The 18,188-nt window shown below is 51.9% G+C and overlaps 1 protein-coding gene across 5 annotated transcripts in view; it reads left to right on the top strand.

Annotated features, from left to right (window-relative positions):
* Positions 1-18,188, top strand: part of ATP2B4 (ATPase plasma membrane Ca2+ transporting 4) — a 118,284-nt gene that overhangs the window by 80,639 nt on the left and 19,457 nt on the right. For all 5 annotated transcript variants that reach the window (XM_074977397.1, XM_074977393.1, XM_074977394.1 and 2 more), the window contains 5 exons: positions 3,137-3,328; positions 3,484-3,697; positions 13,446-13,657; positions 15,031-15,138; positions 15,830-16,012. In XM_074977397.1, coding sequence (XP_074833498.1) covers positions 3,137-3,328; positions 3,484-3,697; positions 13,446-13,657; positions 15,031-15,138; positions 15,830-16,012 — 909 coding nt within the window. The remainder of the gene's footprint in view (positions 1-3,136; positions 3,329-3,483; positions 3,698-13,445; positions 13,658-15,030; positions 15,139-15,829; positions 16,013-18,188) is intronic.

An 18,188-nucleotide genomic window follows, 5' to 3' on the forward strand; every position in this document is an offset into this window, starting at 1 on the left:
TATCTTCTCTGGAAATACCACCACTGGACCGAACCAGGTTACTCACAGAATCACGGGCACTTTCTCATTCTCCTCTACTAACATCATATATGCCATCATGTGCCAACAATGCCCAGATGCTTTGTATATTGGACAGACTTCTAACTCCCTTAGACAAAGGGTTAATGGGCACAAAACAGGCATGAAAACACTCCAGATCCACAAACCAGTTAGTCAACATTTTAATGGAATGGGGCATTCTATTAAAGACTTAAGAGTATGCGTGTTACTGAAAAAAACTTTCGCACTGCTATTCAAAGAGAAGCAGCCGAACTGGCTTTTATATTCAAATTCGGCACATTAACACGTGGTTTGAACCAGGATGGGAATTTTTCGAGTCACTATAGGGGCTCGTCTGCATACTTGGCTTAATCCAATTCTTGACCTTCCCCCCACAAGTCCCTCCACTCTCTGATTTGCTCACCTTGATCATTTTTTTCTGATTTGTCCTCCTTGCTTACTGTTTTTGGTTCTCTGTGCCTTAAATATTGAGTCCGTTCTGGTCTGGCTATGGTCTGAAGAAGTGGGTCTGTCCCATGAAAGCTCACCTAATGAATTATTTTGCTAGTCTTTAAAGTGCTACTTGACTGCTTTTGTTTTGATAGTATATAGACTAGCACGGCTCCCTCTCTGTTACTACTTAATTTTCAAATGTGGCTGTTGGGAGCTAATGCCATAAACCCATACTTAAGCACTTAAACGACCACAGCCTGGTTTTCATAGGTGATCGAGACAACGGTGGTTACAGATGTTCAGCACCTGACCGAAAGGACCTAGTCCTGGAATTACTGACCCTCACTTAAAATGACTAACCCCAAATCTTTCTTATATTTCTGAAAATGTGTTAGTTTATCTACCTGGAAAGAATTTGTAAATCTCATCTACTCTTTCCTGTTAACTACTTTTTTGCGTTTCTTTAAAATGGATCCGTGAAAACAGAACCATCATTGTCCCTTGTTTCTAGTCAGTTTCCCATTCAGGTTCTGGTACCTTATGTGGGTTGCTGCCACTACAGGGGTATGTAGGTATGTTTAAACCAACAAGTTTCCTTGGTTGGAATAGTTGGAATAGTTTTTGAATAAAGATTTGTTGGATACAGTTTTACAGGTCTTGGATTTTGAAATCACAGGCAGTCCTGTGCCACTTTGTTAGGTCAGGAGCTTTCATGGGTAAAATCCACGTCCATCAGATAGGATTTGGAGTGGAAATACAGAGTCCAGAGTTTATATAGCCGGGAGTCGGGAGGAGAGGGGGCCGGAAAAAGAAAATGACTTGTCACTAGTAGGACCACTTAATAAAGCAAATTAAGCTGGGTATTTCTCTTTCCTGTGATTATCAGAAGTGGGGAAATTGCCCTTGTCATGCATAAGCCAGTTAAGATCTCTGTTCAGGCCAAAGTTAAAGGTGTCAGTTTAGTAAATGAATTCCAGTTCAGATGTCTCCCTCAGGAATCTTCTGGTCAAACTCTGTAGTAGAAGAATGGCTGCTTTTAACTCCATTAGTGAATGTCCGGGGAGGTTAAAGTGTTTCCCTACACATTTATGTGTAGTCTAATTCCTAATGTCAGATTTATGTCCACTCATCCTTTGGCACAAAGACTGTCCGGGTTGTCCAATGTACATGGCAGAGGGGCATTGCTGGCATGTCACATTGGATTTTAAAGCATCTGTAGTCCCATTTAATCTCTGCAACATCAACATTTGCAGTCCAAGCAGTGGACTTGATCTCTGGCTAAAACTAAGGGTTTGAATCTGCATGCTGCCCATGGGAGTGCCACACCTGCAGAAGGGCCTGGATCAGGTGCTGGAATCTAGCGAGGGGCCCTTTTGGGGGCGGCGTGGGGCACTGAGATTTGAAAAGAGTGTCTGTGCTGCTGCAGTCTATGGAGATAACTTTCCCATGGGAACAGGACACTGCTCAGGGCCCTTTACTGTCTCTCTCTGAGCATGGACTCAGACTGGGAAACAAAGGACGTGGTCAAAGTTCATTTTCTCATTTATACTCCTAACAATCAGCAAAGTGGTAGCCAGAGACCACTTCTGCCGGTATCCAGGCTCAACGGGAACCAGCAGCAGAGCACTGGGGAAAATCCCACTGGACACCTCAGTATGTAGCTCTGTCTTTGCTGAGCATTGGTGCAAACTGAGCACCTTCCAGTGCCCACTGCTGGCGACTGCAGCCCACTGCCTGTTCCCCTTTCTAAGTGTCCACTGGACAGTGCGTGCACATGCACGCGGTGCTTTGCGGAGCTAACCCAGGGAGTCTTTGCCGTGAGAGTCTGCAGTCTGATTGCTCATTTGGAGCTCGTTACGGGATTGGAGTGTCAGTCAAGGTCAGAAGAGCAGCAGGAGGTGACAGACATGGGAGATAATCCTCACACACTTTTGCTGGCAAATAAGTTATATTGGGTGCAATTTGGGGGGAAAGTCCATTTGTTCCTCTTCAGCTCCTTTCCTGAGAGAGAGCACTGCTGGATCCCAATGGCTTCACTGGGCAGACGTGCCAACAGCCACTCGGGGCCAGGTGGGAGGGGAGCCCAAGTCCCAGCCCTCAAAGGGGCGGAGCCAAGAGTGGAAGGGGCGGAGCTAAGGGCGATCAGGCAGCTTGTACCGGCGCTGAGGGTCCAGCGCTGGGATTTGAACGCCCCGTGTTCTCATCCCAGCTCTGCCACTGATCTGTGTGACCTTCAGCGAGTGGCATCCCTGCTCCTGGACCTCCTCTTGTCCTTCTAACAGGGGGTGAGGAGACTGAGGTGTCTTTGTAAGATGCTTTGAGAGCCAGGGCTGGCAAGCGTTAGCATGCTCAGCCGTAGTCATACTACTTCTGTCTGCTCCATTTCAGCTCTTATGCAGTGTAATAATAGATACCAGCAGGGAATGCATCCCTAGCAATAGGACTGCCTGGTGTCCCCACATGGGAAGGAAGGTGCTTGGTGCAGGGGACACAGGAAGTGGTTCCAAGCAGAGAGGGTGTCCTGGAGAGACAGGGTGGCCCATTCTCAGCAAAGGTCTCCTCTGGCTCCCGACTTTGAAGGCTTGTTGGATGAGAGGTTTGCCTGGTGCCTCACCACCACCTCCTCTCCACTCTACTCCTCCAGGGCATTGCTGGCACCGACGTGGCCAAGGAGGCGTCCGACATCATCCTGACGGATGACAACTTCACCAGCATCGTCAAGGCGGTGATGTGGGGCCGCAACGTGTACGACAGCATCTCCAAGTTCCTGCAGTTCCAGCTGACTGTCAACGTTGTGGCAGTCATCGTGGCTTTCACGGGGGCCTGCATAACGCAGGTAGGAAGTCCTGGGAAGCAATTGAGCAGCTCCAGCTGGATGGGGCTCGAAGGGTCCGGAGAGCAGCCATAGAGCAGCAGAGGCAGTGGGCGGTGGTTCTTAGGTGTTGCTCGAAGAGAGCGCGTTCTCCATGGGGAATTCTTCTCCCCCTGCAGGACTCTCCTCTGAAGGCTGTCCAGATGCTGTGGGTGAACTTGATCATGGACACCTTTGCCTCCTTAGCCCTTGCCACAGAGCCCCCCTCGGAGTCCCTGCTGCTGCGCCGGCCATATGGTCGCAACAAGCCCCTGATCTCCCGCACCATGATGAAGAACATCCTTGGGCACGCCGTGTACCAGCTCACCATCATCTTCACGCTGCTCTTTGCAGGTGAGCCTCTGAGGCCATGGGGAACTGGCCAGAGAGGGGGATCCTCCACACCCACTATTCCCCTCTGTCTCTAACCCAGTTAGAGGTAAATCCATGCAAGCTGGGCATGTGTCCACTGACAGTGACCTCCGTTCTGTGAGTCACATTGCACCAGAGTTCACTGGTGCAGAGAGCATGCTGGGTCCAGGGAAGCCGCTGCTGCTTTCTGCTGTCTACTCAGTAAAGGGTAAATGATATGAACACTGGCTGCTGGAGATGGGTCGGCTGACAGGATCACTAATGGCCCAGAGAACCTTCCAATGCCTAGGTCAGCGGTCCAGAGATGGCCCTGCTCTGCAGCCACTGCCTAGTGGACTGCATGAAATGACCTTGGTGGGATTCAGTCTAATTCCAAGTGAGTTGGCAACCACAGCATGGGAACCCTGGTCCGAACAGCCTCCCTTCTTCGTAGCCTCAGCATGGAGACTAAGAACCAAATGGGCAGTGGGAGCTCAGATAGCAGAGGGCAGCATAAGGGGGAGAGAAGCTAGGATGAAGGGTGAACATGCCCATCCAGAGCTGTCAATCAGCACTGAATTCCCATCTGTTGAAATGCCTCCCCAGTGCAGGGACATACCATCCCAGGGGTTTGTGTGAATTGGCATTGCCTGCCTTACCTGTGATGCACTGCACCTCGCTGGTGCCTTCGGTCACAGCAGCTGAGACAGGCACCTGTTTCCCCACGCTCCCTTAGTTCTGCCCTCAGGCTGCACTGTTCCCTGTTTCCTGCAGGTTTCTTTGGGTTTTTTTTAGGCAAAATCTACAGGCGGTTGTAATAACATACAATATAAAACATGAGCTAAGAAAGCTTAGAAGGAACTTCTACCATTCCTAGACTCATCTTTAGTAATGGCACAGCTAATTTCACTAGATTAATACACACACAAATTAAGGCACAATCTTAAAGTGAAATATTTTGTAAAAGGGGTGAGTCATCTTGCGTGCTCTTGTTGGATTTGTTGCTGTAGCTCCCTTTGTGCCACTTCTTGCTGGCAAATTGTCTCCGGTACAGCTTGCTGCGTTTTCTCTAGCATTTCTTAGGCACCAAATTTTAAAGGCAGCAGTTTGGGTTTACAGAAAACCACAGTAACCACATCCTCCACTGACAACTGCCCTTGCTTGGGCAGCACCAGCTGGAAGTGGGGCTTGTTCTCGGGCATGGTGGCGTCCGGTGCCCCACTGTGAACAGGGAAGGGGCGGCAGCTGTGCAGCCTGGCCCAGGGGTAGTGGTGGCAGTGGCAGCCGCTGAGCAGCCTGCCCCAGGGGTGCTGAGGCAGGCCCCTGGGGCTTTCTCTTGCCATTAGAGAGACCAGGGGGGTGAGGTAATATCTTTTATTGGACCCACATCTACCACAGAGGGAGATGTACTTTTGAGCTACACAGACATGAAGTTTAATAAGGACAAATGCAAAGTGCTCCATTTGGGAAGGAACAATCAGTTTCACACATACAGAATGGGGAGAGGCTGTCTAGGAACGACTACAGCAGAAAGGGATCTAGGGGTTATAGTGGACCACAAGCTAAATATGAGTCAACAGCGTGATGCTGGTGCAAAAAAAGCAAACGTGATTCTGGGATGCATTAACAGGTGTGTTGTGAACAAGACACGAGAAGTCATTCTCCCGCTCTACTCTGCGCTGGTTAGGCCTCAGCTGGAGTATTGTGTCCAGTTCTGGGCACCGCAGTTCAAAAAAGATGCAGAGAAACTAGAGGGGGTCCAGAGAAGAGCGACAAGAATGATTAAAGGTCTAGAGAATGTGACCTATGAAAAAAGGTTGAAAGAACTGGGCTCGTTTAGTTTGGAAAAGAGAAGATTGAGGGGAGACATGATAGCGGTTTTCAGGTATCTAAAAGGGAGTCATAAGGAGGAAGGAGAAAACTTGTTCTTCTTGGCCTCTGAGGATAGAACAAGAGGCAACGGGCTTAAACTGCAGCAACGGAGGTTTAGGTTGGACATTAGGAAAAAGTTCCTAACTGTCAGGGTGGTCAAACAGTGGACTAAATTGCCAAGGGAGGTTGTGGAATCTCCATCGCTGGAGATATTTAAGGACAGGTTAGATAGATGCATATCAGGGATGGTTTAGATAGTACTTGGTCCTGCCATTGGGGCAGGGGGCTGGACTCGATGGCCTCTCAAGGTCCCTTCCAGTCCTAGTGTTCTATGATTCTATGATTCAGTGCAGGGAAACTACCTCAGCTATGTCAGGACTCCACCATCTTCAGCATCACAGCTGCTGGTGTAATTCTGGCGAAGATACTTAAGCCACGCGGGGTGGGCTCTCTGGTTGGTAAAGCTCCTACCTCCTTGACAAGTGGCACTTACGTCAGTACGAGGAGCTTCCCTGCTGACAAAGCATGGTCTGTGCTGCGTAAAACCCACGGGTCTGTGTAATTTTATGTCACTCAGCAGTGTGCATTATTTTCAGACTCCTAAGCGATGTAATTTGTGGTGTGGACTTAGCCCCAGCATGTTGCTGCCAGTGTTCCCTGTAAGCTGAGCGCTTGGGCGGCCGCTTGGGAAAGATTCAGGTGTCCCCCAGTGGATTAGCAAAGCACCCACAGTTAGATTTTACATTTATATTGGTGGTGCACATTTGCACATGCCCGGGTGCATATCGAAAAAATCATTCTGCACGTGGATGGAAAAGATTAGAGGGCGCATTGGTCGCTGCTAAGTTTGAAGTGGAACAGGTTTGCCGTAAGTAGCTAATGCCATTTCAAGGGATTATTCAAGGTGAGGGGGGCCCATTAACACCCTTCGCTCAAAGGTGGAAAGGAAGGAGTGGGGGGAGTAGCAGTGAGGGGGCGTAGTGGACCACAGGTTGCTGCAATGAGCTGTACATCCAGCGTTCCCGCTCTGTGCTGGATTTTTTAGTCTCTGGCAGACTAATGAGCTCCTGCTCCCAGGCTTGGAAGGAGGCGTGCTGCTTTTCTTTGGGGACAGGGTCCGAGAGGTCAGGCGCAGAGTGATGGATTTGTGATAAGCATTCACCCCCAGGCAGTGGGATGTTCGTCTTTTCTCATTCAGTCCAGAGCATAGCAATTGTCTGGGTCACCCATGTAGTTACAGAAGAACGGCCATACTGGGTCAGACCAAAGGTCTGTCTAGCCCAGTGTCCTGTCTGACAACAGTGGCCCATGCCTGGTGCCCCAGAGGGAATGAGCTGAACAGGTAATCATCGAGTGATCCCCCTCCTCTGTCACACCTTCCCAGCTTCTGTCAAACAGAGGCCAGGGCCACCATTCCTACCCATCCTGGCTAGTAGCCATTGATGGACCTGTTCTCCATGAATTTATCTAGCTCTTTTTTGAACCCTGTTAAAGCCTTGGTCTTCGCAACATCCTCCAGCCAGGAGTTCCACAGGTTGACTGGGTGTTGCATGAAGAATTGCTTCCTTTTGTTTGTTTTAATGTGTTCGTTTTATTTGATAACACCTGGTTTTTGTGTTATGGAAACAAGCAAATAACTTTTCCTCCTTTGCTTTCTCCACACCGGTATGATTTCATAGACCTCTATCCTATCCCCCGCATTAGTCTCCTCTTTTCTGAAGTGAAAAGTCCCAGCCTTTTTAATCTCTTCTCAGAGTGGCTAGTGTTGCATTCAGTGCACTGGGTGTGATTCACCATGCATTGATAGGCACATGTAAAAGTCATGGGCCGTTGGTCCCATGATCTGAGAGAGAGATGATGATGACAACGATGCTTCTTCTTCGAGTGGTCCCCGTGGGTGCTCCACAATAGGTGTCAGGCTCGCCCGGCGCCACAGATCGGAATTCTTCCAGCAGTTTCTCCTGGATCGCGCATGCGCTGGCGCGCGCCGCTCCCTGCACACCCCCAGCCACGTGCGCGATCCGGTCCCCGTCGGTTCTTCTCAGCCGCCATCGGCTGCAGACGGAATCCGCTCAGGCTAAGGCCAGAGTCAGATAAGATAGCTGGTTTTCGTGTAATTTGTTGTTTTTGTCACGAAAAAAAATAAAGAAAAAGAAAACAAGGACAAAGAGAATATCAGCAAAAAAAAAAGAGAGAGGAGCGAAAGAGAGAGGAGTGGACGAGAAGGCCACTTAGGCCACCCGCTGCCCCGCAGGCCGGTGATCGCTATTTGGGGCGAAAAGGCACTGATTACGCGCTAAGTACCCTATTAACAGTAAAGGACTCACCGCGATGGCCTCCTCAGGTTTTAAAAAGTGTGAGTCCTGCCGTGAAGCTATGCCGGCCTCCGATGGGCATAGTGAATGCATCCGCTGCCTGGGGGAATCACACGTTACCCAGAAGTGTTCTCACTGTGCTAAGCTCACAGTCAGGGCCAGGAAAGAGAGAGATGAGGCTTAAAATGCTCTTGTTTGACAAGTCTCTCCAGCTGGAGTTGCCGGAGAAGCCTCACCCAGAAGGGCCCTCTGGGTTGCATAAGAGGAAGGCCTCTCTGACCCCCTCGGTGCAGAAAAGGAGGAAACTCTCCCCGGCTCGATCCTTGCCGGCAGTTCAGCGAGCAGGACGAGCGGCGCGCAGAGCCCCCAGCCGCGAGCTCAGGGAAGCAGCGGCGCGGCAGCGCACGTGGCAGAGGCTGAGCCTCCGATTACGCAACAGCCGGCACGCAGGGCGCCGAGAGCGCCAACGAGGCAAGCGCCAGAATCGGCGGCACCTGCCCCCGCAGCACCAACGGTGCAGGGACACCAGGCACGGAGCCTGCAGGTGCTGGAGGAAACTACCTGCGCGGCACCGCAGCTGAGTGTGCCGAGCGCAGCGCCGACAGCGGGGCCGAGATCCCCAGCACGGGAGGGGGCAGTGCCAGCCCCACAGGGGAGGGGCAAGGCTAAAGCAAAAACCTGGCACCGCAGCCCATCTCCAGACAGGGCTGCGCTGCCTTTAGCACCAAGCCCTCCCCCCGTGATACACACGCCGCACCGAAGGCCTGTGACTCCACTGGCTTATCCAGAACCTCCCTCTCCGTTCTTCCAACCAATGTCACCATGGCCTGGGCCACCTTCACCATTTCTGGGAATGGATCCCCTGGAGTACTATCACAAGCCAGTTTCGCCTCTATCTGTGTCGTCGCGGAGGTCTCTACCGCCGTGTACACTCTCGATCTGGGACGGAAACACAGTTATCTCAAGAGAAGTTAGTTTTAGAACCCCGGGACTTTCCTTCACAATCCTCCAGGGAGCAAGTGTATCATCGACCACAGGAGCCTGAGAGTTTGAGGGAGGTTTACCCCAGTGGTTCCTCCTCATCCTTCCCAGATGGGGCCATGGTCCCCGGGGATGTCTTCCCCCCGGATGACCTTAAACAATTTCAAGAACTATTCAGAAGAGTGGCTTTCACGCAAGATATTCAAATGGCAGAGGTGCAGGAGAAACATCACAAACTCCTGAAAAATTTGAGACCCCCAGCTTCATCCAAAATTGCTATTCCGCTGGACGAAGCCATTATGGAGTCAGCCACTACCATATGGCAGACTCCGGCCTCTATCCCGCCTACGAACAAGAGAGCGGATAAGAAGTATTTCGTCCCGGCAAAGAGCATGGAGTTCCTTTTTAGTCGCCCACAACCGAATTCTTTGGTGGTCAAATCGTCCCAGCAGAGGTCGAAGGCCTCTCAGTACAAATCGGGGGGATCAGACAAAGATGCTCAGAAGCTAGAGCTGTTTGGTAGGAAGGTATATTCCTCCTCTACCCTGCTATTGAGAATGGCAAATTATGCAGCACACCTAGCAAACCACAACTTGATAATTACTCCAGGCTTACTCCCCTCATGGATTCACTCCTGGAAGACAAGAAGCCAGTGTTAAAGGCAATTGTTCAAGAGGGCTACGCAGCATCGCGGACGGGAGTACAGATCGCCCTGGACGTGGCGGACACGGCGGCACGTTCAGCAGCTACAGCAGTGGTCATGCGTAGAGAATCCTGGCTCCAGATGTCTGGTATCCCCAGAGACCTGCAGCCGAAGATCGTGGATCTTCCCTTTGATACACAAAAGCTGTTTGCAGACTCCACCGACTCGGTCCTCCATTCCAGTAAGGACTCGAGAGCCACACTTAGAACCTTGGGCATTTATACTCCCCGATACAGGAAAAAAAAAATTTTTTACCCTCAGCAAAGACGCTACGCTTATCAACCACAGCGTGCTCAGTATCAACGAGGCTACAACCAGGGGCGCCATCAACAGCAGCAGCAGTACAGAACTCCCGGGCAGCGTTCTTAACAAAGCCGTACGCCTTCGGGGCAGGCCCAAAGGCAACAAGTTTGACGGGTATGTCGGGGGCTGCACTATCAATACCATCGCTCAATGCCACTCTCATCTTATGTTCCATCATCGCCTCAGACCGTTCCGCTCCCAATGGCAAAAGATCACCACAGACAAATGGGTGCTGGAGATCATAGCCACGGGTTACACGATCCCCTTCCAGTCACTCCACCGATGAAGCCTCCTGCAGGCCTCTCCTCAGAGATGCTGCCCACGAGGTGAGGCTCAAGCAGGAGGTGGATCACCTTATGTTCATAGGGGCGGTGGAAAGAGTGCTGGAAAAATTCCAGGGGAAAGGTTTTTATTCATGCTACTTCCTACCAGAGAAGAAAACAGGAGGCTGGAGGCCCATCTTAGATCTTCGGGGCCTCAACCGTTACTTGCGCAAGCAACGTTTTCGGATGATCACAGTTGCCTCTATACTCACGGCACTGGACAGTGGAGACTGGTTTGCAGCCCTTGACTTACAAGATGCTTACTTTCATATAACAATCCACCCGGCACACAGGCGCTTCCTCCGCTTCACGGTCAGCAAGGAGCACTTCCAGCACAGGGTTCTTCCGTTCGGCCTCTCCTCGGCCCCCAGAGTCTTTTCCAAAACCCTGGCAGTGGCGTCAGCCTACCTGCACAGACAGGGGGTGTTTATTTTCCCATATCTGGACGACTGCCTGCTGAAGGGGGCCTTGAAGGCAGAGGTCTTACGCATGATATGCGTCGCAGCGGACACGTTTTCTTCGCTGGGCCTAGTTATCAACCTCGCAAAGTCAAAGACTGAACCCACACAAGATATAGAGTTCATAGGGGCACGCATAAACTCTTTCACAGCAAGAGTATACCTGCCCGACGCCTGCTTCCGCGCCATCAGTGCGCTGGTGCAGGTCATCACATACAGCCCTACGGTGCTGGTCTTAACGTGCCTACAGCTGTTGGGCCACATGGCGTCAGCGACATTTGTGGTACAGAATGCCAGGTTACACATGCGAAGCCTTCAGCATTGGCTGGCGAGCGTTTACAAACCAGCATCCCATACTGTCCACAGGGTGGTGTCGCCCACGACAGAGGTGCGCAGATCCCTGGCGTGGTGGGAAAATCCCAAGAATCTGCTAGTGGGGTGCCCTTTCACCAACCACAAATTTCTATTTTTCTTACTACCGACACCTCCCGCATAGGATGGGGAGCGCACATCGGCGACAAGTTGACGCAAGGGCTATGGTCCCCTGCGGAACAGACACTGCACATAAACATACTGGAGCTCAGAGCAGTGTTCAATGCCTGCAAACATTTTTGAGATTACCTGCACGGCAAAGTAGTCGGGATCAATACCGACAATACCTCCACTATGTTTTACATCAATCGACAAGGAGGAGCATGATCCCGTTCTCTATGTGCGGAAGCAGTCCGATTGTGGAACTGGTGCATTGCCAACAACATAACGTTGAAAGCCTCATACTTGCCAGGCGCTCACAACGCAAAAGCAGATCAGCTGAGCAGGCGCTTCGCACTCATGCACAAATGGCAGATCCGCTCCGATCTGCTACGGCGCATTTTTCGTATATGGGGGTTTCCCCAGATCGATCTCTTTGCCACCCAGTACAACAAGAAGTGTCCCCAGTACTGCTCCAGGGCAGGAGTGGGATGGGGGTCCCTGGGGGACGCATTCATGATTTCATGGAGGGGCCCTCTACTTTACGCATTTCCCCCCACAGTGCTTATCCACAAGGTTCTGCAGAAAGCCAGAAGGGACAGAGCTCGCATGATACTCATAGTCCCAACTTGGGATCGGCAGCAATGGTTTCCCTTGCTTCTGCGCATGTCGGACCGCCCACCGCTTCCTCTACCGGTGGTGCCGGACTTACTCATGCAGGCTCAGGGGTCCATAGTGCACCCGCACCCTCAGGGTCTGCATCTGCAAGCATGGCTAATCCATGGCTCAGCTCCTTAGAGAGCATGTGTACGGAGGGAGTACAACAAGTCCTGGAATGTAGCCGAAGGACTTCCACCAGGAGGACTTACAAGCAGAAATGGACTCGATTTACAGCCTGGTGTTCTGCCAAGCAGTTAGCTCCCCTTGACGTGCCTATACCTGTAATACTAGAATACTTATTGGACCTCAAGAGAGGCGGGCTTTCTCTATCCTCGCTAAAGGTCCACCTCACTGCTATATCAGCCTTTCGGCATACAGAGGAAGGGCCCACTGTATTCGCCCATCCTGTCGTCACAAGGTTCTTGAAGGGGCTGGTAAACCTGTACCCCCCTCGGAAACTGCTCCACTATCGTGGAATCTGGACTTGGTGCTCAGCACGCTATCGGGTCCACCTTTCAAACCATTAGCCACAGTTCCCCTCCGTCTCCTTACGATGAAAACAACTTTCCTCCTTGCGATTACGTCAGCCCGCAGGGTGAGCTCGCTCGCAGCAGTGATGGCAACGCCGCCCTGCACAGTATTCTCAAAGGAGGCGGTAACCTTAAGGTTGCGCCCAGCCTTTGTTCCAAAAGTTTCTTCAGAGTTCCATCTTAACGAACCAATAGTTTTACCCTTGTTTTACCCGAAGCCTCACAGCTCCAGCAAGGAGGCACGCCTGCACCTCCTGGATGTGAGAAGGGCGTTGGCCTTCTACATAGACAGAACTAAGTCCTTCCAGAAAATGGACAGGCTTCTAGCCTCTCTTGCTCCCAGGTCAAAAGGAGAAGGTCTCTCTTCACAGAGAATCTCAAAGCACATTGTGTCCTGTATAAAAATGTGCTACGAGCTTCGAAAGACTCCTTTGCTGGCCCCGCCTAGGGCTCACTCCACCAGGGCGGTGGCGGCATCAACAGCTTTCTTCAAGGGCATCGCGTTAAAAGACATCTGTAGAGTGGCGACCTGGTCATCCTACGACACCTGCGCCGAGCATTATGCCCTACACCGGGTATTCGAGGAGGATAGCGTCTGTCGACAGCAGTCCTCTCGAGGGCAAGCTGCACATAAACCGATTACCCACCTCCTTACTTGGGTTACTGCTGGGTAGTCACCTATTGTGGAGCACCCACGGGGACCACTCGAAGAAGAAAGAGAAGTTACTCACCTGTAGTAACGATGGTTCTTCGAGGTTTGTCCCCGTGGGTGCTCCACCACCTGCCCATCCTCCCCGCTTCGGATCTCTGTCTGGTGTTTTTCAGGAGCATTCGAGGCGGTTGGTTAAGGAACTGGCGGGGACCGGATCGCGCATGTGGCCGGGGGTGCGTGGGGAGTGGCGCGCGCCGGCGCATGCGTGATCCGGGAGAAACTGCTGGAAGATCCGATCTGCGGCGCCGGGCGAGCCCGACACCTATTGTGGAGCACCCATGGGGACACACCTCGAAGAACCATCGTTACTACAGGTGAGTAACTTCTCTTTCTCCTACTGCCGCCATTTGAGTTCTGGGTTACATAGGAAGGGGCAGAGGAAAGAAGAAACACGAGCTTCCTTTTTAACCTCCTCTCTGGCAGGCGAGAAGTTCTTTGATATTGACAATGGCCGGAACGCGCCGCTCCACTCGCCGCCCTCCGAACATTACACCATTGTCTTCAACACCTTCGTCATGATGCAGCTGTTCAACGAGATCAATGCTCGCAAGATCCACGGTGAGAGGAACGTCTTTGAGTCCATCTTCCGGAATCCCATCTTCTGCACGGTGGTGCTTGGCACCTTTGCCTCCCAGGTACCAGTCACAGGCACTGAGAGCAGGGCGGCCCATAGAATTCTTGAGCCACCGGGTCAGGTGTGGGGCGGGCAAGTGGGCAACTCCACAGGGCGTGGCCTTGGGTGGAAGGGGCGTGGCCTGTGGGGGGTGGGGCCTCTCCCAGCCAGCCCTTCATTGCTTAAGAGTTGCTCAGACACTACAGTGATAGGCCTATGAATTTACTGGGTAGAGTAGAAATGACCTTGAAAACAGGATAAACTGAACCCTGGATCCAAACTGCTCCTTAGTCATGCAAAACCCAGAGCCCTGCCATCAAAGTGAGATTGGGTCTGGCCCAACTCTCATCCAGATGCTGATGTGAGGGATCCTGCAGTGTTTCCGTTCTTGGTTCTATTTCTCTGGAGTTTCACAGTACACCTTGTCCAAGCCATTGTCTGGAGTGTCAATTTTGTCCTTTTGCAGTAAAACCACTTAACGATGTGGGCTCAGCTGTTGTGCTGGCGGCTCCCTTTGAGATGGGGAAGTGATTTAAGAGTGGCTGGGTGTGTTGTGCGGAAGGCCATCTCCCAGTAACGGGGAGCTCCAGCACAGCGTTCGTTGCAGAAGGTTTCCAGAGCTGGCTGTGGTCCCCAGCTTGTTCCTTTTGCTCTGTTGCTACCCCATGATAACAAAGGGGGAAAAGCATGGGAGAAGTTGGGATTTTTTTGATTTTCTGGGTCTGGGTGAGATCCCCACTCTTCTTTGACCACGTTTCCTTCCAGATACTGGCTGGACCCAGGTGCTAACTGGAATACAACTGGGAGAATGCATCTAAATCTTTTTAAGGGACAAACTGTTTTCAATGAGGAACAGCCTTTTATGTCAATGTTTGTTTTTGTTGTTTTTGACGTTTTCTGGTTCTTCCAGTTGCTGAAAACGTAAATGGGAGGGGAGTTTAAAAAGGGAACATTTTCAAGGGGAAAATACGCTATTTCTCTCCACGTGCCTTTGGTGGGTACTTCTTAGCACTTTCCAACGCCCACCCTCGCCCATTGTAATCTTGCTGTTCTGCACCAGGTGACACCTCAGGCCTGCAGAGAAAGCACCCCCAACCAGCAGCTTGAGGGAGAAAAGACTAGTGTTCCCTGTAGGCTGAGCACTTGAGTAGTCACGCAGAAGAGATTCAGGTGCTGCCCAGATGCATAGCAGACCACCCACCGCTGGCAGTGTGTGTTTCTACTGGTGGTGCACATCCACACATGCCTTGGTGCCCATAACAAAATTTATTCTGCCCTGGATGGAATACAATTAGAGGGAACATTGGAGGAGGCTCTGGAATGCTGCATGACCTCTGACTGCATGTTCCCTCTCACAGCCCCACCCAGCATGTGCTCTTCTCTCTTGTGCCGCAGATCCTCATTGTGGAGTTTGGTGGGAAACCATTCAGCTGTTCCGGGCTCACCATAAGCCAGTGGTTGTGGTGTATCTTTATCGGTGTTGGAGAGCTGCTGTGGGGCCAGGTGAGGGCTGGGCTGATCACTCCTCCCCTAAGGTATATTTCCAACCTTCCCCCCCAATGGAAATATCGGTGATCACTGTCCCTCCACCTGCACATTTGCTGCCTGTGTTCGGGAGTTAAAGCCCCCTCAAGCACAACTTGTTCCTTTTGCTAAAAGCAGAGGGAGAGCTCTCTGTCCTCTGGCTGGTGCTGTGAGACAAACAGCTGTCCATCCATCTCTCCCCCCGCCTCTGATATATCTACCCTGGTATCAGTGTTCCCAGTAAGCTGAGCGCTTGGGTGGCCGCCCAGGTGAGATTCAGGTACTACCCAGCTGATTCTCAGATCTCCCACAGCCACTGGCATGTGTTTCTGCTGGTGGTGCACATCTGCACATGCCTCGGTGCATGGAACAAAATTTATTCTGCCCATGGATGGAAATAATGAGAGGGAACCCTGCCTGGGGTTGCCATAAGGGGGTGGGAGGGAGTACGGCTCGAGGCTGGCAGATGAGGGCTCTCCCTCTTGTTACAGTCTGTCTGTGAACTGCATTGCAAGCAGCCTGGGGCTGCAGGCAAGCCATCCCTGAGCATTCCTGACACAGGAATCGTGGGGGATCAGGGGCCACAGGCTTGGTGTTCCCGGGATCAGGAAGCAGCTGCACTGGCACAGTTGGAGAGTGATTAAGCCAGGGGTTCCCTGTGTCTCTGTAGCTCATCTGCACTGTCCCGACCAGCCAGCTGAAGTTCCTGAAGGAAGCCGGACATGGTATCACCAAGGAGGATATTCCTGAGGAGGAGCTGCCGGAGGACATGGATGAGATAGACCATGCCGAAATGGAGCTCCGGCGGGGACAGATCCTCTGGTTCCGGGGCCTCAACAGGATACAGACTCAGGTACCGTGTGGGGCACGGAGATGCCGTTTCCTGCTTTCCCAGTGGCCTTGGTCAACAAGATCTAGGACCAGCCTCTTCCCTGCGCAGCTCCTTGCAGCCACAGTGACACTTCACATGCTCCATGGTCTAGCATTCCATGCTGCCTTTCTGGCTTAGCTCTGGTCAGCAAGCCAGGCCTAGGGGCATGCAGTGCTGCTTAGCTGTGTGTGCACCATATGCCTGCTTCCCAGGGGACAGGGCTGCACTCAGAGAGTGGGGGTGCAGCTGCAGTGGGGAGGGATCTCCAGGTGCAAGCAGGTTGGGGGGCTCCTCCTTGCCAGCAGAAGGCCTGCCGGCCTGTCAGCTGTCGGCACAAGAATCATCAAGGTGCATTGGCTTGTGTCTCTGTGGATCCCTGTGCACTCTCTTGCCCCGGTCTTGCAAAGACATCCAGAGCAGCCTGGGGGTGGCTTGTTTCTCTCTGTTGTGCTCTGCTGCTCCCACTGCCCCCCCAGTAAGACACCTCTTGTGGATGCCTCTTCATTATCTACTGTTCCTGATGCTGTAGCTACCTCACTGATGTCTTATTGTTTTGGCCAAGTGCCTGTTTCTCCTTGGGAACTTCTCCTCTTTCCATCATCAAGGAAGCATCTCATCCGGAGCTTGCCTTGCACATGAGCTGCGCACATTTCTCAACTAGCTATAACCTCAGTGTTTCTCTTGTTAGCTGCCCTCTCTCTGTCCTGGGCCGAGGGGGGCTTTCTCAGTCCCACACGGCCAAGGTACCAGCTGTGTCAGACGAGGCGTGAGGGAAGCCAGGGCCAACGGGAGGAATGTGGTGCCCAATGACTTGCAAGCCCCTGGACCATTTAGAAAAGGGTTCTCTTGCTTTTCTGGGTAAAATGCCCTGCTGGAAATCTCGTGTGTTCAGCATGGATGTGAGGAGCAGAGGACTCCCGGTCTTCTGCACCTGCACGTTTGTGCCCCTCCTCATCTGCTCTAGGCATTTCCCGTGTGTTGGCCTGTCTGTCCTTCCCCTACGGTCTGGCCTCCTGGCTACAGATTGGGCAGTTGCCTAACAAGTTGAGCTGTCCTAGTGGGGAAAGGGGGTTTTCGTCCCCTTGAAGAGGGCCCAGCAGCTCTGTCAAAGCTGGAGCATCCATCTGAATGAGTCCTGGGGGGGCAGGGTTTTGCTGAAAGGGTTTTTCTGACTCCAGAAAAACGTGCCTGGCTGAGGCAGTCTGTCTGTTCCTGACCCCTGCAGTCTCACGGGCACAGTAAGGGTCTGCCCCTCTGTTCCCCTTTGTTCTTTCCCCAGCTCCCAATAACCAGGGACAAGGCACAAGGAAGAGGGAAGTGGGATGACCACTGAGCTGCCTTAGTCATTTTCACACCACCCTTCTTTTTGCCCTCCCACCTCTTCTCCCATTGTGTCAAAACACTGCCTCACCAGAGAGGGCTCTGAGGGGCTAAGGGTGCTTCCCACTGGCATCTGAGTCCTGTGGGTGAAATTCCTCAGAGGAGAAGAGCAGGGAGGTGTTGGGGGAGGGATCTCTGGGTGCTATCTGCGAGGCAGATTAAATCCATGTGTGGTACACGGAAGCCATCATAAACCAAGAAGAAATGTCTCCATGAGATCCAGATCCAGCAGGCTATCTCCTCCTTGCTGTGTCCTTGCCTACGCAAAGCAATCACCCATCTGCCCCCGCATTCATAAAATCATCCAGCACTAGAACTGGCAGGAGGTCATCAAGTCCAGCCCCCTGCCCTCATGGCAGGACCAAGCACTGTCTAGATCATCCCTGATAGAGGTTTATCTACTTAACTTGACTTAAACCCTTGTCCTCCATGTGGAGCGTAGGTCATCTGCAAGTCTCCTCCACTTCAGTCTGTCTTGGGACAAAACTTCTAGCTGACCCCAGGAGTACCCCAGCTGTTGTCCTTCAAGCTTAGTAGAAGTTTATCTAACTTGCTCTTAAATATCTCCTAGAATGGGTATTCCACAGCCTCCCTAGACAATTTATTTCAGTGTTTAACCACCCTGATAGGTAGGAAGTTTTTCCTAATTGTCCAACCTAAACCTCCCTTGCTGCAATTTAAGCCCATTGCTTCTTGTCCTACCCTCAGAAGTTAAGGAGATGAATTTTTCACCTTTTGTTCCTATGACTAAGGCTCCTAGAGGTCTCTGAATGTGAAG

The sequence above is a fragment of the Carettochelys insculpta genome, chromosome 26 (genome assembly GCF_033958435.1).
Source record: "Carettochelys insculpta isolate YL-2023 chromosome 26, ASM3395843v1, whole genome shotgun sequence".
NCBI lineage: Eukaryota > Metazoa > Chordata > Testudines > Carettochelyidae > Carettochelys > Carettochelys insculpta.